General features: G+C 37.1%; 1 protein-coding gene across 4 annotated transcripts in view; it reads right to left on the minus strand.

Annotated features, from left to right (window-relative positions):
- SLC1A3 (solute carrier family 1 (glial high affinity glutamate transporter), member 3) overlaps positions 1 to 27758 on the minus strand; it is a 57402-nt gene that overhangs the window by 21820 nt on the left and 7824 nt on the right. For 3 of the 4 annotated variants that reach the window (XM_009868888.1, XM_009868865.1, XM_009868872.1), the window contains exon 2: positions 18434 to 18571. The exons of the other annotated variant lie outside the window; for it this stretch is intronic. In XM_009868888.1, coding sequence (XP_009867190.1) covers positions 18434 to 18571 — 138 coding nt within the window. The remainder of the gene's footprint in view (positions 1 to 18433; positions 18572 to 27758) is intronic. 4 annotated transcript variants of the gene reach the window in all.

Genomic DNA, 27758 nt, shown 5'->3' on the forward strand with positions numbered 1-27758 from the left:
TGCAATAGCAGAAAGGATAGCAGGAAAATGAAAAAAAAATCTAGTTAGAGAAACTTGCTAAAAATTCTGAATTGTTAATTGATAATTCTGATTGTTCAACTGACTTGATTGTGGTTCTGCAAATTAGCATAAACTAATGGTGCAGCAACTTTCTTTAACAGCTTCTACATTATGACTAATTTTGTGTCAATTATATTTTTTAATATTGTAATTACGATTCTCAATCATACAGGTTTCTAGAATTTGCAAATTTAGACTCGCTTCTATTGTTTTTAATTTTTTTGACATTGAAAGCATGCTGTACATAGTCTGTGTGTAATCTTGGATTACACCAGGGCACACTTAACATAGAAGGATGTTACTGTAGTCTTCAGTAAGATCAGAGGTAGAATATACTGGGTATTTCTTCACTTTGGATCTGTTTGTTCAAAAATAAATTCCAAGGAATTACTTTAAAATCCAAAAAGCAGAACCTATGCTAAAATGTTCTACTACTTGAGAATACTTTTCCCGTTTAATTAGCAAACGGCATCAACTGTTTTTTGCAAAACAGCCCAATGTCCTCAAGTCATAAGATATGAGCTATTTCAGTCTGAGATTTAAGTACATATCTGTGTTTCCTCTTAAAGTAGCCAAGAGTTTCTGCTTGTGGGTTTTTCTGGAAAGAAGGAATATACAAATTTACACAGACAGAACATGCATATTTACAACAATGACACGATAACTGGCTGGTAGCTGCTATGACTGGGGCCATGTTTTTGTGTATAAACTCATAGTCAGTAAAGCATTCTTGGACTGATATTTGTCATTAATGTTAATCTCTAACTAACGTGATTTGCCAGATCAGGACTCATAACTAGCAGTTACACTCAACAGTAAATAGCCTGCCAGTGGGCAAGTAGCCCACTGAAAAATTGGGAAGTAGCAAGATCCATTTTCTTTAAAAAACAGTCACTACTCATGATTGATCCTAGTACATTCATCTCATTTGTCAGAGCAAGTGAGATCTTGTCACTTGGGGGAAGGGATAGGCATGTGAGCGTATGCATATATGCACATGTATAATTTCAGTTTTAAAACGGTAAAATGCCCAGCTACTGCTTTTCATGGACAAAGTCCCTGTTTCTGAAATCTTTCTGATGTCTTTTAAAAACTTCTGGAAAAAATAGGAAGTTTCTGCTTTTGCTTTCCTATACTAAAAATCCTGCGTTTGTAACAAGAGTATCTGACATTTTGCCAACAGTGTTTTTATAGTTTTAAAATTACATTTGATGCATAATGATGAAAATCTTAAATATAGAATAGAATACTTCAGCTGGCAGGGACATATAAGGATCATCTAGTCCAACTGCCTTAGCAATCCAGGCTGACCGAAGGTTTAAGCATATTATTAAGGCCATTATCCAAATGCCTCTTAAACACTGATGGGTTTGGGGCATTGATCACCTCTCTAGGAAGCCTCTTCCAGGGTTTGACCACCCTCTTGGTAAAGAAATGCTTCCTAACGTCCAGCCTAAAGCTGCCCAAGTGCAGCACTGAGCCATTCCCACACGTCCTATCACTGGATATCAGGGAGAAGAGATGAGCACCTTCATCTCAGCTTCCCCTCCCCAGAAAGTTGTAGAGAGCAATGAGGTCACCCTCAGCCTCCTTTTCTCCAAACTAGACAAGCCCAGAGTCCTCAGTTCCTTCTCAGAGGATAGTATCAACACTACTCAGTACAAGAGGAAGGACAGGTTCAGGGCCCCGGTGCAGGCACTGGGCTGAGGAGCCACTGTGGCGCGAGGCTACCATCTGTAGGTGTGTGACTGAATGCCTCTAAGATAGAATTCTGCAAAGACATAGCAATATGTTGTTGCAAATATATAAAATTATGAACCACATCTGAGGGAGTGTGTAGAACAAACTGTGCATTCCAGACCTCTTACTCGTTGAATACTGGAAATAAAAAGATTTTTTATGATCATAGTAAATCCTTTCCTTATTCAATGTGTTAGAATTGAATTGATGGCACTTCCTTTAAACATTACAAACGAGCATCTTTTTATTGCTAATTATTTTCCTGTTTATTTCTTATGGTATCTTCATTAAGAAATTGCTTGTTAAAGTCTCCTATGGTGGAACAGCAATAATGGCAACTGCTGACTCAGGAGTGTTGCCCTAATTTTGTTTCTAAGGTTGTCTTTCACTTTCCTAATGAAGAAGTCTTAAATGGGCTACTCCCGATCCCCTACATCCACTGAGCACTATGTGATCAGTAAATTCTAAATGTGAGACCATGAGAACAATCCCTTGTGTGTATGCTGATGAGGATTTGTGGAAATTAATAACACTGTGCAAGGTCATGGTAAAATACACTGACAGAAAAATTGTAAAGGAAGAGCTATAGTTGAGTAAAGACAACTGAATTTTTGCCATAGTTTAATCAACATGATTAAGCTCTACAGCTTTATTCTGATAACTGCTGAGCATGTCCCGAGTGGTATTGAGCATTCCCAGGAAAAAAAGTTAAATATTATTTCAAGCTTTGACAACAGTCTTTACAAGGTCAAGTTCAAAATCAGTGTAAACTCTGGATTATTATTTTTAGTAGCAGTAGCAGTAAAAGAATAAAATTGCAAAGAAAAAGATGAAACATTTTCAAAGAACTACATGCATTGGTGAAGTTAATTAATATTATATCAATACAGCTAATGACTTCCTGAAGCCGCATAAAGTACATGTGTCAAGTATAGCTCTGTATGCCTTTCAACCTGAATAGATGGGACAGACCACCCTCAAATCTCAGTTTAACTTATCCTTATTTGGATATGAAATTTTACCTAATTAAACTAGATTTATTTTTTTTTTCCAGGTCCTTGACAAACACTAGGCAAATATCTCACAGGAAAATTAGCATATTTGATCCAAAAGTACATGACCTTAAGCTGACTAATGAAGCTCATGAGTGGGATCTGGCAACGCAATTCAATGAGCCAATTAAAAGGCTAAGAGCTCCTAGAGCATGAGACCTGACCCACAGCTTTGTAGTCCTGTCCTATCCTATGCCACCAGAACACTACTAGCTTTGGGTTTTGTAAGGTTAGGTTTTTTGACAGTTTGTCTTTGTGAATCATGTCAGAATCGTGTCATGTGAACATCAGAACTTTTAGAAGGGAAAGCGTGTCTGGGAGCAGAAAACTAGCATTTTGGCAGCAGTTTGCCTTTACTTCAATTTGGCTGTATTGTTAAGCGGCATCTTTGCTCTTTTGTGGCAGCGCTGCTGAAGGAAGGTAAGCATTCATTACTTCCCCCAGCTTATCTTTGAGTTGGCTCTGTTCTCACCAGGTAGCTGAGGAAACATCATTCACCTTCTGATGAGAAGGAGAGAACAAGGGTGTGTGAAGAAGTGTCTGGGCTCACGAGAGGTCTGGAGGACCACAGCTACTCAGCACTGCCTTCAGAAAAAATCAGCATAGATATATACCCTGTAAAGACCCACACATGTTCCTTTACACGTAAGAAAAAATCCCACTGCATAAGTGAATCAGAGATATCACAGACTTTAACAGAAAAGTGGGACTTAACAACATGCAGAAGAGTCGACATAACCACTTAAAGACAGTGATGTAACTTCCTTTGTGGATTCTCCACTAACTTAGTGAGAAGAAGGTTATCTATTATTAAAATTAGACCTTTTCTTCCTTGTTTTGAAATACACCTGAATGTGGATGCTAAATATCTCTCAGTGATTCTGAAAGCCCTTCAAGTTGCAAAGAGTATGCAAACTGATCATTTACTCTTTCTGTTGGTCCCATACTTTTTGATGGAAACAGCATAAAAATATCTAGCAAATAGGTGTAATATGTGCTAGCATCAAATATATTTCCCCTATCCTTTTCTAACTCTTGCTAAGGTAAAATACTTTGTAGATGACTGGTTTTTTTCATCCTTCATCCTGTTAGTTGCAAGTATGTGCTCTTCAAGTCAGTTTATTTATTAAAAGGAAAATGTTTGTGAAACCATGATAAGATAAATGTTAGAACATCACTCACTGGTGTAAATGGTAGAAGTTTAAATAATCTTTAGTGTCTTTATAGTGATTACTACCTTCCAGGTAATCATGAAGAATGAAAGACCATTTTGTTATTTGTCACTGATACTGCTCTTTCAGTGGAATAGCTTCACTTTACGAAACTGCTTTGTTTCAGTGCATCAAGATTAGTTGTTATCTTATTAAAAAATATGACAGTATTCTAGGCTAGGAAGTATTTCCTGGGCCATTGGTTATAATATTCTGATAGAGTAGGCAAATATATTATGCAGTCCTGGTAAGAAATTTATTCATCCTGAGGTTCAAATCAGTTGCTGTTTCTACTCTATTCCACAGTGTTTCTCACTTCTTGCTTTTTTTGTTGTCATGCATAAATAACTTGATTGGTCAACAGCTCAATGTTCAGATGGAGATCAGTGGTGAGTGGTGTTCCTCGGAGTTTGTATGGGGATCAGATGATTAGGGGACTGGAGCACCTCTTCTATAACAACAGGTTGAGAAAGCTGGGGTTATTCAGCCTGGAGAAAAGAAGGCTCCAGGGAGACTTTCAGTACTTAAGGAGGACATAAGAAAGATAAGGACAATCTTTTTAATAAGGTCTATTGTGATAGGGCAAGGGGTAATGGTTTTAAACGAGAGGAGGATAGATCCAGACTAAATCTAAGGAAGAATTTTTTTATGTTGAGAGGGTTGGTGAAACACTAGAGGAGCCCCATTCAAGGTTAGGTTGGACAGGGCTCTAAGCAACTTGATCTAGCTGATGTTCCTGCTCACTGCAGGAGGGTCGGACTGGATGACCTTTAAAGGTCTCTTCCAACCCAAACCATTCTATGATTCTTCTTTTAAAACTCTCCTCTATGTCAGAACACTGTCAGTCGGTGAGGGCAGAGAAGAATTCCATAAATCTCACCAGATGGTTCTTGTTGCTAAATTATTTATAGACATCAAAGTATTACACCTCCTAGTAAAATGAAAATGTAAATACGATAACGCTTAGATGCTGCATTTACTGAGTGTCAGTGATAATTGCATTACTTCAGGAAATCGCTTGCAGAACCTCTACTCTTCTGAAAAGTATAGTCAATTTACTTTTTGGGTTTTCAATGTAACTGAATGCATTTGGAAAAGCAGCAGGAAAGTACATTTCCTGAAACTCACATCTGCCTGAGAAGGACCCTGCTGAGAGGCTGTTTAGATACCCATTTAACTCTTAGCTTTATTCCATCTTTTGCTCACGGTATTGGAATGTGCCAAACAATATGCTTTTTGAAGGGAAACTGGGGAGTAATTTATCTTCTTTATGTGTGCTAAGCAGAGCAGGAGGGAGAGGCAAGCAGGGATTCACAGCAAGCCATGGAGCAGTGATTAGTAACAGCTGACAGTCTCAAACCAAGACTCTCTTTCTTTGGTTACCTCATTGTAATAACAGAGTACAAAGGACTGACTGTCTTCAAGCCAAGAATCAGAGACCTAGGAACACAGAAAATAGCAGCTCACAATTTTTTTGGTAACAAAACACCGCTGCTACCTGCACAGTGCAATTCTAAAAAGGCATCCTTTTATGCCCAGACATTTGGACTGAACTTTCCTGGAAAAGGGATTCTTCTGTTGAGCGTAAAGCTGTTTTGTTTTGGTATCGGGAATGAAAAAAAATGAACACATTTGCTTAAGAGAAACTAAAATGTATCATGGCAAATGATTTCAGTTTATTTAGGAAGTTAGTTAAGTTGTGTTTGTTAGTTTAGTTGTGGTAGCCGGTAAGCCAAAGCACTTTGAGTTAGCCTGAATCCTACAGCACATGTTGTTTCAAGGCTGAAATAAATTTGCTCGTAATTCTAAGACTTCTGCCTATGAGGATGAAAATATTAATTTTCACTAATCCAAATGCATTGCCATAAAATATCTACTCTGAACATGAAATGCATTGCATCCTGGCAAGAAACCATTGATAAAGTTACCTTTGCCTTCTGGATGGTGCTAAGCACATTACTTAGTGCTCCATAAAAATCCATAATGCAATTTTTTAAACCACATATGGAAGCTTTTAATCTGCTAAAATGCTGATGTGAGTTTTGGCAAACTGTGCCTGGAGTCCCTCACAGTAGTTTTTTTTGTGCAGCACTTATTAAACAACATTCCACAAATGTACTGTTATCTGACATGTGATGAAGCTGTAAACTATTTACTATGCTAAATCACTCCTGATATACTTCAGCCACTGCTGAAAAAATAATATTACATACTTGAGAATACAGACGTAAGATTAGAGATATCTGTATAGAAAGAGTAGCTAATAACGGAGTTTAATGTAAAAATGTGTTTTCTTATATACCTTTGGTATGTAGCAGATGTCTGAAGAGACATTTCTGTTGAATTGCTAGAAAAATGAAGTGAATATAAGCCTAGCCAGAGAGGTGCAAGATTTAAAGAATGGAAAATTAAGGCTGCCTGTCTAAAAAAAGATAGAGACATCTCTATCTGTGTGCGGAATGATGTGGCATTTGGGGCATGAGATTGTACTGATCTGTAACTTGTCACTGCTCTGTGCTGCAGGCATCACCTTCTCACTCCGAATGTGATCCAGTATTGTTGGCCAGACGGTTCTTGGCTTCTTAACTAAAACTTCCAATAATAGACTCTATTGCAGTGATACTGTCTTTTATTTGGATGATTGTCCACTAGGATCTGACAGCAGTAAACAATTTTATAGAGTTCATGCAACAGCCATGATTTGGAAAAAAGCTGTGCTGAATTGGATGTGACTCAGCTAAGCATTGAGTTAATGCATCTGATACCAACCTGGTCTTTGGATTTCTGTTTGCAATTTTAATTTTAGCACAATTTTTAAAATCCTTAGATAATCCTTCTTTGCTTATTCAGCAATATTTAGGTAATTTGTGACATAGCCTTTAGATACGTTCAAGAAGACTTGATTTTTTTTAGTAATCTGAAGTTGCCCTAGTAACTGCCCATTTTCTAAGGAATCCTGTATATTTTTTGTTGATGCAGTACCTGTTGTTGATTCTTTTATCAGATTTACTAATAATCAAAATTGCTCTGTTTTGAGCTTGTTTTTTGGGGTTTTTTTAAGAAAACTTGCCATTGACCCAACACTGGTTGATGCATCTGTGTCCAAATTTAAAGTGATGAATTTTCAATTGCTTTCAGGCTAGTAGTTCATTCATCTGCTGCTGTCTTATCCATTCATCTTCCAGAGCATTTATCTGAGCTGCTCATGGAGCTGTTGCCATCCTTTTTCTCTGTTACACAAGCCCTGGTGGTGTTCACATGTTCTTGTAATCCTTTTAGTTTATTACATTCCTTGGCATGTGCCACATTTTTTTTCTGTTTATACTTTTTTGCAACAGTGCGTAACCTTCCATGGGCTTCTCTTGATGGACTCACAATTTGTTTGCTGACTTTTCTCCTCTCATATCTCAAATATAATTTTAGCTTCTGCCAAGCTGTAGTACTATCTGCGTTCACATGAAGCAACATAAATCACTTTGAATGGAATGCCATGATGCTGTTGCCATCCTGCTGCCCCTATGGATATAAGATTGGCTCAGTTATCTGTGACAGTGAACTCAGCAATGTCAGCGTAACATCTTCTCAATTAGGGAAGTTTGTCCTGAAAGACATTACCCTCGACACTGTATTGACTTTGGTGCAGAATGTAGTATAGAGTGGGGCCTCAGTCCCTCTGATAGTTTGGGTACAAATAAGATGCACCATTACATCTGTTCATGTCAGAAGGACATGCATGGAGCTCTTTCATGTCTCTAAGTCATTGTCTGCATTAGAAATCTCAGAATGGTAATTAATTCGACAATACAGAGTACTATTAGGTTCTTATTTTTCAAAGACGCACGTTAACTTGGATTTGGTAAGTAAAACTCTGCATATAAAGTTTTGTATGGCATAAAAAATGAATATTGTCCTAATAAAGAATCTAGAAACAATCTTAGATTTCCTTTATCAAGTACAGCAAGTCTACTTAAAGAGTATGGGATCTGACACAGACATAATATGAAAAAAGTGTGTAGACCTTTTTAAATTTAAGAACTAGCAGCATTTTAAAACACTGCTTATAATCTGTAAGTTAATATCTTTATAATAAATAAGATCACCCAAATGCATAACATCATAGGCATTTTTCCATATATTTTTTGTGGACCATGGGAGTAACTCATAATTTAATTACAATGTAAATCCCTCACAAGAATTTAATGGGTAACGGTCAATCCACCTTAGGGAAAAAAATTTCTTATTTGTGAATTTAGAGCCTTCTGGTAGTATGTCATATGAATACTAAAGAGTGATTACTTTATCTGCAATTCGTCTATTACGTTTGAAATCGTCGCTATAATCTGTTGTTTTGGTTTTTTTCACAAATCAGTAATGATGTTAAGGCTGTGCTGAGAACTCATTACGAAAGTGTGGAACTGGAGTTTCATGTGAACAGGCTTTTGTTTTCTTTCTTTTCTCTCCTTTGTTTCAGTGACCTCTTGAACTTTGGGTCACTGATTCAGTTACAGCCTTGCAACATCAAAGCAGTACATTTTTTGCTTTGTGTTTCTCCAGCTTACAGACTTGTAGGAGGCAATGGAAAGAAGTTAAGACTTTCTCTGGAATGCTTGACAGTAGCGATCAGTGTTTTTTAATATTATTCAGCTCTTTTCCAGGATGTCACCGTGCTAAGTACAGCTGAAAAATAGGTTTGGGCTTCCATAACTCAAGTGTTACGCAGTTGACATCTGGGCATCATCTGCTTGCAGGCAGGATTGAATATATGAATTTCTATGAGAGGTCTGAGGTACCAAATTAAAATATCAGCTGATTTTAAACTAAACAGATGAAAGAAAAGAGTTATGCATTGTTTTGGTTCTGAGGGTTTTTTTGTGTGTTGTTTTTTGTGTCGTTATTGGACTGTGATGTTATGCAGAACAGAAAAGAAGCCTATTTACTTTTTTAACTAACTATTAAACACCCTATCTTGAATTTGAAAGCTTAATTTTCCCTATGGATGTGGGCCCTTTGCACAGCTTCATTAGCCTTGAAACGGATACTAGCCAGGCTTAGTAAGCCAATATTCTCTAACTTTGTTTTCAGTGTTTGGGGAATCAGGACACACTGCAAATTATAAATATTGGATAAAGCTGATTTTCAGTGCAAGAAAGTATTCATTAATGAAATAGCCATTCATTAGGTGAACTCTTGACCAAAACCTACTTTTTCTCTAGCTATGAAAAGAAACTATATTCACTGGAGAATCTCTGATACTATCTAAGTATTCTGATCTATGTTAGAAGTGGGTGGTGAAATGTCAGAATAAACTGAGTGTTTAGCTTTGCATATGAGTAGAGAGAAAATAAGAGGGCTGTGTATGGAAGAAAGAATAAGCAACAGCATATTAATTCCAGTGCAAATAGTGTACTTCTGGTACTGTGCTGTACTTTTATTTTGCTTACATACTGCCACTAGGGAGCTAGTGTAATTATAGTTATCTGAGGATGAAAAGGTGGAATTATTTGAAAATATGTTAATCCTTTTTATGTATGTAATTATCACAAACTGAAGCATCTAAATGAATTTTTGTGTTAATGTGCTTTGCCCAAAAACTCTTCACAACTTGTGATGTACTTGAAGCCCTTCGAACTCTACTGTGAAGTAAAAAAGATTAATATATGAGTGCTGGACTGTGTCCAGAGAACGGCCACGAGGATGATCAGAGGGCTGGAGCACCTCTCCTGTGAAGCCAGACTGAGAGAGTTGGGGCTGTTCAGTTTGCAGAACACAAGGCTCCACGGAGACCTTGTTGTGGCCTTCCAGTATCTCAAGGGGGCTACAAGAAAGCTGGTGAGGGGCTTTTTAGGATGTCAGGTAGTGATAGGACTAGGGGGAATGGATTGAAGCTAGAGATGGATCGGTTCAGATTTGATGTGAGGAAGAAGTTCTTCCCCAGGAGGGTGGTAAGACACTGGCACAGGTTGCTCAGAGAGGTGGTGGAAGCCCCATCCCTGGAAGTTTTTAAGGCCAGGCTGGATGGGGCTCTGACCAGCCTGATCTAGTGGGGATGTCCCTGCCCATGGTGGGGGGGTTGGAACTGGATGATCTTTAAGGTCCCTTCCAATCCTGACAATTCTATGATTCTACGATTCTACAGTATTTCTTACAGCTTTATACCAGATCTGATAGGTCTAACTACTTAGGAACTGCAAGTCATGCTCTCCAAATACTGGAAGACCCTAAACCCCAACATTTTTTCAAATAAGTGCTCTTTGTTGTGTGTCTCTTGAGTTTTCAGAATATAGTCAGGATCAATTTTTGAGCTTCTTTTCATGATCAGGGGGCCAGGAGTTTAATTTCTTTGATGACTTTCAGAGACGACGGGTCTTTTAAGCATGATATTAAGATCTAAAAGCTTCTGTTGGCATAGAAGATGAGCACTTGACTGTTTTGTTTGCATATTTCTCACTCGGTACTAGAACTTATTTGCTATTCAGTTGTGCGACACTTTAAAGAATTTTATTTTTTCATTCCCACATGATATGGCCTCACATACAATGAAATTTTTTTTGTGACACGTCTTTCTGTATCTTAGTAGTTTTTACTTCTCTTTGTAGAGAAATAATTTTTGTAGAGAGTGGTTTTGATAGATTCCCACAGAGAAGGTCCTTTCAAGATACTATGAATGGAAGAAATACATAGAACTTTTGAATCTAGTGATCTGAGGACCCAAAATCTAAGAGCTTGCCATCCCAGATGCTTTCCTTGCCATTTTTGTAGATAAAACTGTCTTCAGAGTAGCAGGAGCTGGAATTTTGTGATGTACTGAACAGCCCTGTTTTGCTATGTGTATTTTACAATGACAAATGCTTGGCCAAGATTGAAAATTCTAAATATACCAACTATGTTGACGCGAGAAAAACTCAGACAGGTGATTCAGGAAAGGCCAACCTTGAGAACAGGTGGGGGTCTGTAGGAATTTCTTTTTTCCTATTTCTGGAATTTGTTTGGCACTTGCTGCCTTATATAGAAACACAGTTGGGTTTTATATAAATTGAATTAACTTTGCTATGCTGCATTCAGTCAAACACAGGAAGATCAAGTCCTAGACAGAATTAAAGGCAGTGGGAAAAAGCGTCATCAGGGTGGCCCAAGTAAAATATCTGAGGCAGTGCACAGAAGTGGCAAAGTATGCCCAGACCTAAGCCAAAACTAATGCTTTCTAGAATAAGCCATTACCACAAAATTCAGTCATTTCTGGGCCCGGTGCTGTTACAAGAGTTTTGCACCAAACTTCAGCAATACACCATCCTGAACTCACTTGTGTGAAGAAAACCAGATCTGTCTGTGTGAGTCAGTGCTAAGATTAGAAGTCGAAACTAAGTTTATGTGGATGGGAGGTTGTCACCTGGTATTCAATCAGTTCGAATTCCGTGCAGAATGCAAACTGAAAAGAAGCGTGTAACAACCTGATGTTCAAACATCCGTGAAACAACTGAAAGTAGCTGTTCACTAAGAAAAGCTATATTTTCCAATGTATTTTAAATCAGGCTTTAATCAAGGGCTTCTAGCAAGCTTGAATTATTTTAGAGGGTTTTATTAGTTTCGCTGTCTTTAATTACTGAATATTATTGCTGTTTGTGCATTACTACTTGCAGCGACTAAGACTTTAAAAACTACACTCCTGTATACTTTCTGCTTTTGGATGCTGTATATCATGCCTAGGTCTTCTTTTTTTGAAGGTATAATTGAATTTTATTTTATACAGAGCATCTTTGTATGCAGGAATTTCAACTCTGCATTTTAATCTTTAGTGGGATCTGGGTTCACTTAGAATAATCTCTCTGACTGTTGTGAAGATAAGAGTTCTTGTATTGGCTATTGCAAAATTGGGTCAGAAATAGTTCATAAGTGAGTTATATTTTTTTTTTATGATCATTTCTGTAGCTCGTTGATTTTAGTATTTGCATAGAATAAGAAATATATCACTTTCTGGGTAAGAGTTTCCAGCCAAAGCTGTATTTATACTACAAATATGTATGACATTTCATGAGCATTTTCAACATCCATGCCTTGCACAATGCTTTCTGACTTGTAAATGAAGTTTATTGTTTAACTGACTTCTAACTGTGGTTTATGTCCTCCTAGAGTATTTTCTGTGCAAAAAAATTATTCAGGAAACATGCTCAGGAAACATTCAAGAAATCATAGTCAGACTGATTTCCAGTACACATTGAATCAGCACATAATTCTTATTGTGTTTTGACTTGAAAATTTATGGGTTTGGGGGCACAATAGTTTTGAACTTACCTTTTCTTCTTACTGATTTTTCAAAATATAACTGCCTGCTTCTTTTGACTTTAAAAACTTTGTTCAAAATACTTTAGAATTAAGTGACATAATTATTAAACTTATCCTGTCTGCAGTCCCTTAAAGACTGTGGAGGGGAACAACATAAGAAGGTTCCAGTTTTGTCACCTTTGAGTGCCTATCAAAATAATGATTATTAGAGGCTATAAGCCAGACCTGATAGACATTTGTTTTATACAGTAATATGGATATTGAAGAGCATATGTTTAAAGTGTATAAAGTTTCACGTTTGTCTATTTTTGACTACTGTTCATCCAAATCTATCATAAAGATGCAGACCTCAGATGAAACTGCTACATGGATCAACACTAGTAATAGTTCTTCATTTGTTTCTGTATCCCTACAGGAAATCCTGTTAACAAGGTGACTAGACCTTTACAAACCTAGTATCTTGCCCACATCTTTCACCAGTGGTGGTTTTGGACACGCAAAGCAAAGCATAAGTTTTCCTTTATTTGTGGAAGAAAAGTACTTGGATGTTCAAAATAAATAGCATTATTGTCCAAATTACAAAAATTACATGTTTAGATACCTATAGTAATGCACAAACTGATGTATGCATGAAATGCACAAGCGCACAAAATTACAGCTGCCATGCAATCCAGGTTTTTCTGGATTGAGGGGGAGAAAGAAGGAAGGGTTGCCTGAAAAAGAAGGCAAGTTACTTTTTAAGTAACATTTTATCTATTAGAAGAAAGGCAGAAGTAAAAAAAGAACATACTCCTAGGGTGTTCATGGATTGGTAACTCATAGCAGGCTTACTCTTGTAGAAGGTATCTACAGGGTTCCTCTGAAGAAAGCTTCTGATACAAATACACTGGCAAACCAAAAGGTACTTCACTGACAGAGAATCTATCAACTATCTTCTTTTGCCTATAATTAAAGTCAACTGATGTCAGTGTAAAATTTTTTTTGAATTGATGGGTTCTGATTGTTTTGACTTCTAAATTAATTTTTTTAGGACATGCAAAAATCAGAAAATTTCCAATTTTTAGAGTTTCGAAAATGGGTTCATTGTTCTAGTGACCAGCTAAATTGAGCACACAATGCCTAATTGTTTCTCAGTTTTCATGTATGAACTATGTGAACTGAGTCAGGAATGCTGTATTTCTTAAACTGAAACACGGAAGAGTGAGACTGATTTTTGTTAATATTTTGGGCTTCCAGTTTTACTGTGAATACTCAGGATGTTGTGTGGGCACTAGTTATATGTCTGTTCTGCCAGAATTAATTAAGGGAGTTTTTGCTAGGCCCCTCCTTTTTCTTCCTGGAAGAGAAGGATAACGCTAGCTCCACAGCATTTGTTCCCTTCTCTGGAGTTTTCCTCAATGAGAGACTTTCCATCTGTTGAAATTACCATAAACATTTGTGGCTGATACGAGACAACACCTGCAACCTTGTAGTAAGCGACAGCCTTTTTTCCAGAACAGGCTTGTCACCGAGTAGACAGGAGAACACCAGAACTACACAGAGACTTCATGCAGCATGGTTCCTGAGCCCACAGGATCGATTCCCAGCTTCTTTCTAGATGCACGGGTCTCTTTATGAGACCTTCCTATCGTGTGCTCTGATGTGAGGGATTAGGATGAGCAAACTCAAAATTCTGACCCTTTCTGTTTACTGCTATTAATTTAACATGTTAACTATAAAAATCAAAAATGCTAATAATTAACGAGAGGATCTTCCCTTCTTTCCTGTAGATTCCCTTTAAGTACTGGAAAGCTGCTCTAAGGTCTCCCTGGAGCCTTCTTTTCTACAGGGTGAACAGCTCCAACTCTCTCAGTCTGTCCTTGCAGGAGAGGTGCTCTAGCCCCTTGATCATATTCAGGGCCCTCTACTTCCTTACTACTCGTTTTTAACATTGTCACTATTATTGCACTCCTTTAATGGCTGAAATCATAAGTGTCATATGTAAGGAAGCATCCAGTCATGGAAAACGCCAGGTTTCTGCACTTTTTCTGTAGTTTTTGTAGTGGCAAATACTATGAACATGTCATAAAACCCTGGGCACAAAACCTTGTGTTTCATGAGTCTGCCCCCCAAAAAGTAATTTGTGTCTCCTGCAGTTGTCAGTGTTGTAGTCTGCTATTGAAAGGCTGAATCAGAGGCAGGGAATTCTCTGTATCTTTCAGAATTCATGAAAGATAGCCATTAGAAAGAGGAATGAATATAAATGAAGTCATGCTGCAAACTACATACTAAAATGTTTTTCTTCATTGAGGTAAAGTTGCTATACTTAGTCTTCTAAACTGTTCTACTACACAGCCTTCTTTTGTGTAAGAAGATTCACAGTCTTTTTCTTTCTGTTTGTACAGAATCTTGCACAAAACCATGATGTGTGATTAAGATTAATTTGTACCATGTTAATGTTACTCCCATTAACAGTTTGGACAAACATTACCACGAACTGCACAGTGCAGTATACTTCTAAAATTTTCAGGAAGGAGAAGCAGCCTGTCTATTAAACTGAGGTGTGACCAGAATTGTGCAAAATATTTGCAAATAACCCTTATAAAAATTCTCCATCTTTAAGATTTGTCACAAATGTTATGGTCCAACTATGCTTTTTTTCATAAAGACTGGTCATGAATCATTTTTGTGAATATGATGTCTGGAAATACACAGTTTGGTTAAGAAAAGATACTGCGTTCTGATGTCCTTCTGTTCAGTGAATAACTGAAACACAGAGATAAAATTTGTGAGCCAGTTTTAAGCTCTGTAACAGCTCAAAAGATGTTTATGCATGGTGGTCTTAATGCTGGTAGAAATCTTCCAGTCTTTGCCTATTTCATAACAAGTTGAACTGTTATCATAGGCATATAAATTTATATAGCTTTTAAGGACAGTGCATATCTTTAATTATGTCAGGCCATTTGTTTATATCAAATGCTTCAAGTTATAATGAAATAAGATGTAAATATTTGGCATTGACCATGAAATAATCTGAATGGGAATTTCATCTACTTCTCTGGTAATTTATGCTGCCTCCCCTGTACTGTGCTTTAATTTTGCCTTTGATTTTGTAAGAGATGCTGATTGGGAATGCTGACTTGTGAGTTCTCCCAATTTGAAAGACCACAGAGAATAAAGACCATAATAGAGTTTGGAGGTGGATCTGTGTCTAAACCACAAAAGATAAAGAATCCAGACGTTTGCATTTTCTCATAAATACTAAAAGATGGTGAAAGGTATGCAAATAACATCTGTTTTCTCCCAAGCAGATGTTAGTACATGCCTGGTAATATACACATCAGAAGATAGAATCTCGTGGAGAAAAATGCATACCTACTTCAGCCATGTGCTATAATGATGTCATAAGGCAAATGCGAGTAAAAACCTCTGAATGTGATTCTGTGTTGTTTCTTTCACAGAAGTACAAAACAGGCTATAGAGAAGTGTGACTGGATTGTTTCATATTTTACAGTTCATTTTTCCCAGAGTCTGTGAATAACCATCAAAACTGTTTACCTATGTAGCAGAAGTCTTCAGTTTCTCAATTTATCTCTCACTTACGTAACAGCCCATAGCTTCTGTAATTGCTATTTTGGTTTTATTGTTCTAATTTCTTTGACATTCATAAAACTTGCAAAGAGTGTAATAATCCCCAGACTATTTCCCATACTTCAGAGACCTTAAGTCCTGATATTGCCATAACCATTTACAATTGAGCACACTTAGAAAAATACAAATGGAGACCCAGAACATCATATCTGGGAGACACTGTGGTGTCTGCAAACAGCAAAAATATTTATTTAGATCAATTACAACTGGAAAAGCAATTACATTATCTTGGTGTGCAAGACCATGGAGAAATCTTTTTGAGGTTAGTTAAAGAGGCATCCACTTTGCTTTGCCAAACAAAATATAGGAAGTAAGAGATTTGGCTCACGGATATCAAGAGTGGCCTTAAGACTGACTTGAGAATCATAAAGCTTTTATCCAATGGATTATCCCATAATGCACAAAAAAAGAAACCAATAAAACTGCACAGTAGTATACCTGTAAAAGTTGTGATTCATTGTTATTTAGATATTCAATAATACCTGTATATTTACTAGAGTATGAAATTTCTGCAGCAAATAATGTAAGAGCATGGGTTTTTTTATAAAAAATAAAAATCAAACCAAAACCCCACACCTGTTTGGAAACTAAATGAGGTATTGTTCAGTGTAGAAAATGGGTTTTCCACTGTTTTAGCGATAAACTGAGAGATGGCTTTTAATCCTATGAAAAAGATGTAGTCCCATTGTATTTAACATTTTTTTAAAAAGAATGAAATCTGACATTTGTGAACTGCATTGAGTTTTCTCTGATTGTTCCCTGCCTTTACTAAATAAGTTTAAAATGTTGTTACCTTGAAAATTACCATCTCCACTTCAAATGGAAACTCCAGGAATGATCCACATAGTATTACAAGGCACTTATATGACAATAGGATGAATCCTACAGATAGGCAAGATTTCTCTTTGTCAGAAGCCTTTATATAATAAAAGAAATTACTGTTATGAAAAAAGGACATGGAAAAGGATAAAGGGCTAGAAAGAATGGAGAGGTGAAAACAAGCCATTAAAAAGAAGGGTATTGTTTGAATCCAAAGATTGAAGATTCTTTTCAGAATAGAATTAGTTGGGAACTTATTGCTCTGCTACTTCACACAATATCTGCTGAGACCTGTTGATGCAGCAAATGAGATTGTTGTATCACAAGGCTATCTTCTGTTGACACATGATTTTCTGAGGTGGATTTGCTGATCTTTACCTGAACAAAGTGATTTTATTTAGAATTTTGAAAGTGAATTCAAAGCCTGGTATAGGATGATCTCTCTAATTTCCTGTTTTACCTTGAACTCTCCCAAAGAACTAGTATACATGCAGCGTTACAAGGAACAAGCAGATGCGTTCTCCTGCAGTAACTCGTCCTAGAAAATGGAGCAGCAGTGCCAATATCAGCTGACACTGGAAAAGGATAAATGTCTCTCCCTTTCTACTTTTAATGGTTTTTCAATCAGTGTCCAGCCAAACTGAGGAGTTCTTCAGGTGAAAGGGCCAAGAAGACAGAAAGGAGATCTGACATGTGATAGAATTGTCTGGCTAGGAACAAAAGCCCCTGTCTTTGTTTCCCCCACAAGTTTTATAAATTTCTCTTGTTTCACTGTTCATTAAGCTTTCGGTATCCATGTAATATGTGTGTATATAAACATGTTTTATTTTCTTCTCGAAATATATGAAGGTAAATGATTTTCTGACTATGAATACTGTAGTTTTCTGCTGTTGTATTAACAGCTTATATACGTACACACTAACTTTGCTCGCTGTGAAGGTGGAGTTTACAAGAGGAGATCTTAATATTAAAATGTTTGAAATTCAGTGAAACAGAGCTCTTCCATGAAACTTAGGTGGAATGACAAGGCATGTATCATCATAGGAAATTAATTACTGTATCTCTAGCTCAAGGAACAATTTGTGTCCTTAAAACCGGCTTGAAGCTTGATAGAGTTGCTGACCAGAAGACACAAAACCAGAGCTGATGCAATAAAGTTTCTTTCAAACTCTCCAATCTATCCCATCTATCATCTGTTTTTTCTATTCTCTTGTTAAAAGATTAGGAGGTAGACAGATGTTTTACACATCTGGGTTTAAAGGCATGGGTTATTACCCATGATCAATGGTTAAAACCTTCTTGGGTCTTGGAATTATTTCTCTGAGATATATTATCTTTTATAACAATAGGACATTGTGAAGGAAATATCTGTTCAGAAAGTAAAATAAGAGAGTACAGAGTCACCTTCACAGCAGCTGCATATAGTAACTTGTACAGTTAAATTGTCTTAGAATTGGGACAAGCATCTTTTAGTTTATTTGCATATTAATTCAAACTTCTTGTCATATTGTCTCTAAAATAACAGTAGCACAGTGCAGGTTATAACAGTTCTAGGACCTGGAGTGTTCATTTTTTATTATTTGGTGTGTGCACTTTTATCAAATAACTTAAAAGAACACAAAAAATATTTCTTTTTTTTACCTGTGACTAAACTGGATACAATGAGTGGCAGGACCAGCATTTGCAGCATTCTCATGAGCAGTTCTCCTGGAAATGAAAAGTACTTGACTTCCCGATAGCTCATCTTGTATGATCGGAGAGAAAATCCAAGGATTACACCTGAAGAGAGCGAAAAGACACCATGACTTACTCTTCCTAAGTAGTAGTAACATCTGAACATGCATATCTATATAGTACTTCCTTATCTGATTGTAACAAGCAGTTTTTATTATTCCCCAGATTGCACTCCTGATTTGCTCTCTCAAACATCGGCTATTACAATGAGTAGTCCTACTAAAGCCATTACATTCATTTTCACTGTAACAGATTCAGATGGGTTTGTGCTGCTCCTTTTTTAAATCTGTACTAAAATAAAAGGAACGTCTTGAGCACTGATGAAAAGGAAACAGGCTCTGCTGCTGCAGCCAAGTGCTTTAAATTACAGGATTTTGAGTCTAATTATATATGCAAGACGTATACATACTAGCTACCTGACTTCAGAAGACTTGTCCATGCCTGTTTACTCTGTGAAGCCTGATCCTGTAGATATGCCTCAGACTGAATGAGATGACCAGGACAGCAAACTTATTTCAGAATCCCTGTGTGATTAGATCCTTACAGAGCAAAACTGCATCAGGAGGTACGTAGCTTTACACATGCCTACCCTCAGAAACACAGGCACTTGCAGAGAAGCAGCTAATCAGGGTTGGAAGGTCTACTGGATGACTAATTGGTGGGTTTCAATGCCTGAGGGAGTGGAGTAAAGGAGTGCCTGGGTCCATTTATCTTGCTGGGAAGAGATAAATGGTGCTTGAGATATATTTACAAATGGAAGCCACAGAGAGGCTGACATGTGGCAATGTAAATTTCTCAGCTAGAACTTTGTAGATTTTGTTCTGTACTTGTCACCAACTCCTTTATTCCTTATTTGATATATTATTTGGTTAATTGACAGAACTAGTTACAATTTACTGAATGTTAAATGGTTTGGTGCCCATCTAATGTAGGTTGTCTATACCCAGCCAGGCAATACATGGCTTTATCTGGAACACCTTAACCATAGAGGGTGTGAAACTCAGCTATCCCTTATTCCCATATCTGAGTCCATGTTCTTCCCCACTGTCTAGTACTGGCAGTTACACTAATTGTGGCTGTTTGGAAAGTTGGATCAGAGAATCAGTCCTGCTGCAAAAAGGATTTAGTTTACTGGGTTAATTTTCAGCCAGGTCGGTTCCCAGAGGTAATCTGTCTGCATGGCTGCAAAAGTGTGAGTACCCTCACAAGGGAATAGGTGTAAACATGCCTTGAAGAAGAGCTGGCCTGCCACTTTTGGCAGTTAGGCAGACAGGTTTCCTGAAATTTGTCATGAAACTGCCTCCTCAGTGATGTTAGGCAGCAGCGCATTCAAGCTCTCTTCTAGATCATGTTAGAGCTTGGGCATGTCCTGAAAATGCTGTAACATTCAACACTTCTGGAAACTGCTAGTCCCAATACTTAATCACTTTGTGGTTTTGCTTTTTTTTTTTAAAATCCTATTTTAGATTGATACATCCATACAGCAGATAATATCTTCATGTCAAATTTTACTAGCTAAAATACACTGTTATACCTCCTACACTAGCTTATTGCCATCTGCTGATGTAAGAAAACAGCTATAACTCTCACTTTCGTGATCCACGTCTTTTCGATCAAGCTGAGGGACTTCACCAGGTTGGTGTAGTTAAAGGGGTCCAGAAATGTCCTTTGTAGGACAGAAAATTACAATGTTACAGGACAGGAGAAAAGTGATTGGAGTACAGTTGGAACTAAACATGGAGTTCACATTATGGAAGAGGGTGGTGGGACTAGAAGACAGTTGTTTTATTCTTGCTCACACTCTCTAGACTTAGGTAGTCAAAGTACCTTTTGCATCAATGATTTTTTGAGGTGAAAGTAACTCACAAAATGCATAGAAGAGGACCTCTGAATCATTCTTGATTAAAAGAGCTGCCTTAGAGTTTCCCTTCTTTTCAACAAGGTTTTAAATTCCACTGCAGTGTTACTCATTATTTTCTTTTTATATGGGAAACACATTTCTCAGATATAAAGAATCCATCTAGACCCTTTGTTTCTGTACTTAATGAGCACTACATTTTGACAACTGGATAACAAGCAAATAGAGCTAGACCAGTTTCTTGCTTAGGCCACAGTCCTGCAATTAGTTCCACATGAATTAATTGCTGCACTAGTACAAAGCCTCACTGAAGCTGGTAAGGGTTTCTGAGGCTGCTATAAGAACTATTCTATACTATAAGGGCTTGATTATCTGGTCCTCTACTGCCCAAGCAGTACAAAGTGACCTAATAGAGAATCAGGGCCTAAGTAGATGGCCACTTTGAATGAATATTTTTACTAGGGAGAATAAGTTTCTGAAGTTCCATGTAAACCTGTTGAGCCAAAAAATATTGCTTTTCTTGTCCTAAAGTGCTCTGTGCGTAATTACAGGGTTGCCCAGGACTGTGGTTTACAAAAAGAATTTCTGCGATGTGGAAAAAATGTGCCCTGCTAGTGTATTCTGGTGAACTGGGTCAACACTCGATAGTTACTAATTATTCAGCCTTAATCTTAGCACTACTACTAATTTATATGCAGCCATACCTAAGCCATAAGAACCTTTCTCTGACTGAGTTTGCCTGCTTGTAAAATAGGTAGTGAGTAGTTGCTTCACAGATGTTTCTGGAAATTGATTGTGCTCACATAGTGATCTTAGCTGCGCCAGAAGGAAATTAAGCAAATTATTTCCTCGTAGTGTGATAATTAAAACAGGACTGCATGAATTTATCCATCTCTCTTGATTTTAGAATATATGGAGATGAATCTTTATTTTCCGTATTCAGTTTAAATACCTAGACACTGGGTACTAGATCCCGTTGAACAAATTTTTATCAATAATAATTTTGAACTTGAAACAGAAAGGTCAAACTTGGCAAGGTAGCTTTGACTTCTTTGAATTCACTTCTCAGAACCAACATTAACAAGGTTTAAATACTGAGATAAAGCATACAATGATGATGTAAAGATAGACAAAATCACATAGTACCAAAATAAAATTGCGAAATAAGACCTGGCAGGAGGTACTAAACTTTTGGAAGGTGTGCAGTATTTCAACAGTCATCCATGTCTTTCTGTGTGGTAAAAGTCGTAGTGCTTAGCACCCTCCACGGCCAAGACTGAGATGATAAATACTGGAGCTGGCCTTTCTCAGTAAAAGTTTCAAGTTTCTGATTAATTCTGAAAACTGTAATGAAACAAAGCCTTGTGTGAAACAAGCTCCCACAACCTGTTGTACAGGTTTCCGTCTACTCTTTGTAACAGAAAAGAACAAGTAATCAACATGATCAGAGCCTGACTACTCAAAATGGTGCACCATTTCTATACTGCAGGGAAGAGTAGATTTCTTGACAGAATTTGTTTTGGTTTTTTTTCTGGACAAAAATCAGTAATGCTTGTTTAATTTAAGAACCTGAATTCTATACATATGTAAAGTTGTATAACACAACTATATTGCTGAATAGTTTTTGTAGTTCATAATGAAGAAGAAAATCAGATTAGAGTTATAAAAAATTTGTAAAATGTTGTTGTCAGTGATGTAGTCAAATTCATGGAAAACCTGATTTGCAGATAATCCTGGTGACAATCAAAACAACACTTGAACTAAACCATTTTATTGCATTTTTATACCAACATAGATGTTCAACAGAAAAATCAGTCTCTACGAATACAATGAACAGAGGATTTAAAACTTGAAAGGAGCGGGAAGTGAGAATAATTCTGACGGTGAATGGAATGGATTTAAACCACCACATCAGTAAATAAAAAAATAAAGAAAAAATAAACATAACTTCTAGAAAAGGACAGAAGGGGCTTTACACAGATCTATATGCTTACTCAAGAACTTTAGGGAAGCTTAAGTCTGTCCTCCTCCTTGGCCTATTTCGAGGTATTAGATATAAAAATTTAATAGAGATAGAGGATTGCTTTTTTCACTACTTCAAATAATGCATAATTTGAAGAGAATAGTAAAGATCCTAACTGGAATAATGTTTTGAAATGATCAATAGCAGAAGTTTTGTAAAATAAGTAAAGTCTCAGTTTTTAAAATGAATCCTTACAAGCTTCTAATCTCTGTCTTATTTCAGAAACACAAAGGAATGAGATTGTACTATTATTTGGAGTTAATATTTTTCACAATGTCTGTGTTCTGTGCAGTATTTTCATGGAGAAAGTACAAATTCTAGCAGTCTTACTTTTTAATTGATCAAAAATCATTTGAGCATATTTCAAGGAGAAATTACTAGGTCTTATATTTATGAAAATGCAAGAGCTGCATTTTCTATATTATTGCTTGTCAGTTCAAACAGAACACATCAATAAGTTACATACACTTCTGCTTTTTACTAGTAAATCTCAAAACACTGTTAAACGGATCCATATCAATATCCTTTTTCTTTAATGATGAAGTACAGACTTTTTCTTTTCCATCAGGAAATAGAAGACTTCGTAATAACTGGAAAATAATACTTTAAACTAGGTAGGACAGTGCACTAAAGTAACAGCTTCTAATAGTGCTCTTCCAGAAAACTTGTAACCAGCAAGCAAATAACATTTTGTTCTGTAACAGAAATTGGGATAGAGCCAGTAAGGGAATCAGGCTCCTACCAGTTTAATGGGACATTGTATATTTTTGTTAGCTGCACAGCAATTTCATTCTTATGTTCCTGCAGAGCTCTGGAATGAATGCTTTTGTTCTTTGGGTCGTTTGTTTCTGCTTAATTTACCATTTTGTTCTGACACCTTTTCTTCTAACAACCAGTTTCAGATAAGGCTGCAAGTGTATTTACCTGAGACAAACAGGTAAATAACTTCCCTAGTGATAAGAAATACTTCAAGTTGCCGACAAAATCACAGTTGATTTCTTTCCTTGCTTGCTGCAAGAACCACACTCACCAATTCAATTGCATGCTTTTGATTTTGATCTTTTTTTCCCCCTGTTTTATATTGAATCTTTCCCCTCCCTGCCCTCATTCCCCTTGTGTATCATGCAATCTTTCCTTACTTTTTGGTTTTCCTTATATAGGTAGGGAGACACATTCCCTTTGAAACCATTTCATTGAACCTCCATACTAAGTACCTAATCTAAATATTCAATACCTAAATACTGCTGCAGTCTTGTATTTTCTTTTTTTTTTTGTGATTTTTTTCATTACTTTTACTAATTTTATCTTAAATGTTAGCTCTTATTACACTAACTATTGTTTAGAAGCTAACTAGTTCCCTTCTTTTTACTCAATTAATTTAATTTAGAAATGCCACAGAGTTACTGCTCTTAATCATTTGAGAACTACTTCTTGATTTATACAGTCACCAGTGCTGCCTTACTACAGCTCTTTGATGTTTTTTGTCCTAAAGGACCCTCTTTAACGGTCCTTCACACAAAGTATATTTGATGAGGTAATCTAAAAAGCACGTTACAAATCTTCAGTTCAAACAAGGAGAAATGCCCTTGGTTCAGGAGACACAGTTACAGTCCAAGTCCTGTGGCATCATTAGGACTGACCAAGGGTTTAAGCATAATATTAAGGCCTTGTCCGAATGCCTCTTAAACACTGACAGGTTTGGGGCACTGACCACCTCTGTAGGAAGCCTCTTCCAGGGTTTGGCCACCCTCTTGGTAAAGAAATATTTCCTAACGTCCAGCCTAAAGCCGCCCAAGTGCAGCACTGAGCCATTCCCACACGTCCTATCACTGAATACCAGGGAGAAGAGATCAGCACCTTCATCTCAGCTTCCCCTCCTCAGGAAGATGCAGAAAGCAACAAGGTCACCTCTCAGCCTCCTTTTCTCCAAGCTAAACAAGCCCAAAGTCTTTACTTCAGTGCACTACTACTTGTCAGATACTGCATTAGTCTTATCTGGGGGCTGAACTGGGGAGGAGCTATTTCCTGCTGGGTTAGTTTTCTGCCAGGTTAGTTCCCTGGACAGGTTTATTGCTGTGCTAGACGGTGATGGTGCTGGTGTGATGGCAGGGGATGAAAGCAAACATATGGGGCTGGAAATATGCAGGCAGGCACATTGGTAAGAATGGCTTCATCAGCCACAGAAACATACCCTTAAGCAATCTTATCAGTTACTTTTCCTATGACAATCCAGAATTGGAGACAGTAGGTAGCTTAAAATTTCTTTAATTCTGTTCTTCTAAGGCTGAATTTAGAACAAATATTTTCCACATGAACTTGCATCTCTGCTTCATATCTGAAGAAGATCAAGTGTCAATTGGCTTAATAAAATAGGTGTTCCTCTAAAGCTCTCATCTGACACACAGCAAAGAATCTCTTATGTATAGGTGTAATATATTTTTGTGTGATATGTTCCTTCTCTTTCAACTAGATGATGCCAGTGCAGTAGAGAGCTTAAGGACCTGTGCTTCAAGTAGTTCTTAAATTCAAGTGGAATATGAGTCAATTTGGACATAACTACCTCTCTGTTGCTTGAGAGATATCTTGAGGGCAGTCATGGAAGAAGTACATGTACAAGTGCTAGATAGTATCTGGATCCGTAAGATCCCAATGATATGATACATTGTGCTATAGGATGGTTCTAGCAGCAAAGTGGTAACTCACAACTTGTTGACAATTCTGCTGGGAAGAATTAACTACCTGGTTTATCTGTACATAAAATATATTCCTACTTTAGTTAGCATGAACTAATTGTGCACAAATGGACTATCCATGGTAGTTCTGAATGGCACATACTGATTTGTGGCAGGCCTGACACTTTAGGAGTGCTAAAGTTATGGCTCACATACTATAGAGTCTCCTGTGCATGCATACATGCACCCTTGGGCTCTCTGAGACTTCCAGACATCAAGCAATTCAGCTGAAGTTCCTGCCTCAGTTAATCTGTAAAAAACAGAAAACATCAGGGAAAAAAACCCTACAATTCCACCTACACAGAACTCCAGGGCTGTAAAAAAAGACACATCTAGAAAAAAAGCAAATGTATAGTGTAGCAAAAGTTAACACTGATGTCAAAGGTTTGTTCCCTGTATCAGAAGATGTCAGTGTGTTACCTTTGCTCATGGTGCTCTCAGCTATAGTGCTATAGAGCTATAGTGCTGCAGGTACTGTGTGTTAGGAACACCTGCCTCCCAAACTGACTCTGAAGATTTGCTTTGTCGAATGAGAGCTTCTACCTTCACACAAAAAATCACACCAGACTTCTAGTGCCACTGCAGCTCCTCCTCGGATTTTGTGGACAGAAGCCATATGACAGGAATGGGGAGTCTGAAGCTGTGAGGCAGAACTGACATAACTCAGGATGAGTAAAATCACTGGTTTATGAGGTACTGTCTAAACCAGGACACTGCTTATACCAACTCTAAGGCTATAACAACATCGGAGTGCTGTTAAATTTTTTAAAAATCGCTGAAATCTGACCTTTACTACTTCTTTTCTCCAGTGTTACACCCATACTTTTTTCCCTTCCCTCTCTAGTTATTTGGTTCATTTGCCTTTCTTCCCCAATTAGGAGGTAGTTTTCTTTAAGTACATGCCCAAAAGATTGTTCTCTTTTTATTCAACTTCTGCTTCTCTGTTTGCCTTCAAATTCCTTTTTTTAAAAAAAATTTCCCTCTTTTTCTTTGAACTGTTCCTGTATTTATTACCTCTCTGTGGTTTCTCTTTTGTTGTGACTTACAAGACAAGGAATTGCAGGGCATTTCTAGAGGATTTGGGTTGAAGAAGCTTTTTCACTGCCTGCACTGAAGCAGGACATTCTTTGTGGAACAGGGACATTATTCCTCATTTCATCCTCAGATAAAAGACTTAACTGAAAGACAAACTACTCCTAATTTATGTATTGTTACTAGTCTCCAAGATACAGAAAAAATACTTTTGGTGCAAAAAAAAAAAAATCAGGATATAATGAAAATTCAGGAATTCTCTCCTATTATGCATATAAAAAAGAACAGGCGTTCACAATACGTTCCAGATTCTATTTTGTGAAGTATTATTTAGAATGGTGATATTACTCAGTGCTTACAAAATCTGTAACAGATCTTTTTTCATGCCTGGGTTTATTTTGCTGCTTCACCTTCTTAACTAATGTTAATGTTTCTACTCCCATAAAACATAGTTCCCAACAGATAAGAAAGCTGCTCCCTTAAAATTTATATAGTTCCTTTCTTGCCTTTACATTTCTTTCTCTCCTGTTTTTCCTCAGCTGGAAGCCGACACAGTCCTTAACGGCACAGAATTCTGTTTTTCTCTACTAGAGTTTCAGCTGGCCATCTATATTATTTTGTCTTTTTTACAGCATAGTAATACTATAAAATTGCAGTCAATGAGGTTGAGATCCCTTAGAGCCAAGAATTTTGTGCAAACATGCTCAGAAAACAGAACTCTACTCTGAAGAACATCTAGTGTAGATTAATAGAGAGCCTGAGGTCAGACCTTAACAGGTGGGTTTTGGGTTTTTTTATTCCACCTTAGACATACACTACAAAACAGTTCGTAATTGGCTTCGCTTCCTTGAGACTCAGTTTTACATCGTCGTTTGTGGAACATTCAAATTATGCATTCATATCTCTATGGAGCTAGCTCAACTTTTCATTCTGACAAAACCACCTGTTCATTTAACTTGAATGCTGATAGGCTAAATCTGTAACTGAGATGTTTGCCCCTGAGGATTAAGTATTTTGTTGAATCAAGATATGCCTATGCCAGAACTCTTTGGGTCATGGAATATAACTCATGTGGCAGACTTTGTTAAAAGATTTTGAGGAATCTTTTTTTCAGTCTAGTATTTTGCTGACACATGCAAACAACTCAGACAGATGGAAAGTAAGTATTCCCTGTTGTAGAACGCAAGGCTTCTGCCATATCAGGTGTAAGCATTACCAGAATCTTTTATATTTGATTTATCATTCAGTGAACTATTTCGATAAGGAAATGAGGTTCATGACTGAAATTCATGGAATCGTGTTACCATCTTTTTAAAAAGATAGCTAGGATGCTTTTGGTCCCCAGCTGTTCGATTCTGTTACTTGATCCACTTCATCCCTAAAATCCTCAATATGACTGTGAAACTGTTCCTAACTAGAACCTTCCATTTACTTAGTTTAGTGGTCAACAGCCTCTTTCAACACATACATTTCCAAAAGTGCTTTATTTTTGTTGACTAAAAAGAAGTCTTATGACTCACTTCCTGTGAGTCAACTCCTCTGAAAGATATGTTGTAACACAGAGGATTAATTTAGATGTAACCTCCA

The sequence above is a fragment of the Apaloderma vittatum genome, unplaced genomic scaffold (assembly GCF_000703405.1).
Source record: "Apaloderma vittatum isolate BGI_N311 unplaced genomic scaffold, ASM70340v1 scaffold380, whole genome shotgun sequence".
Taxonomy (NCBI): domain Eukaryota; kingdom Metazoa; phylum Chordata; class Aves; order Trogoniformes; family Trogonidae; genus Apaloderma; species Apaloderma vittatum.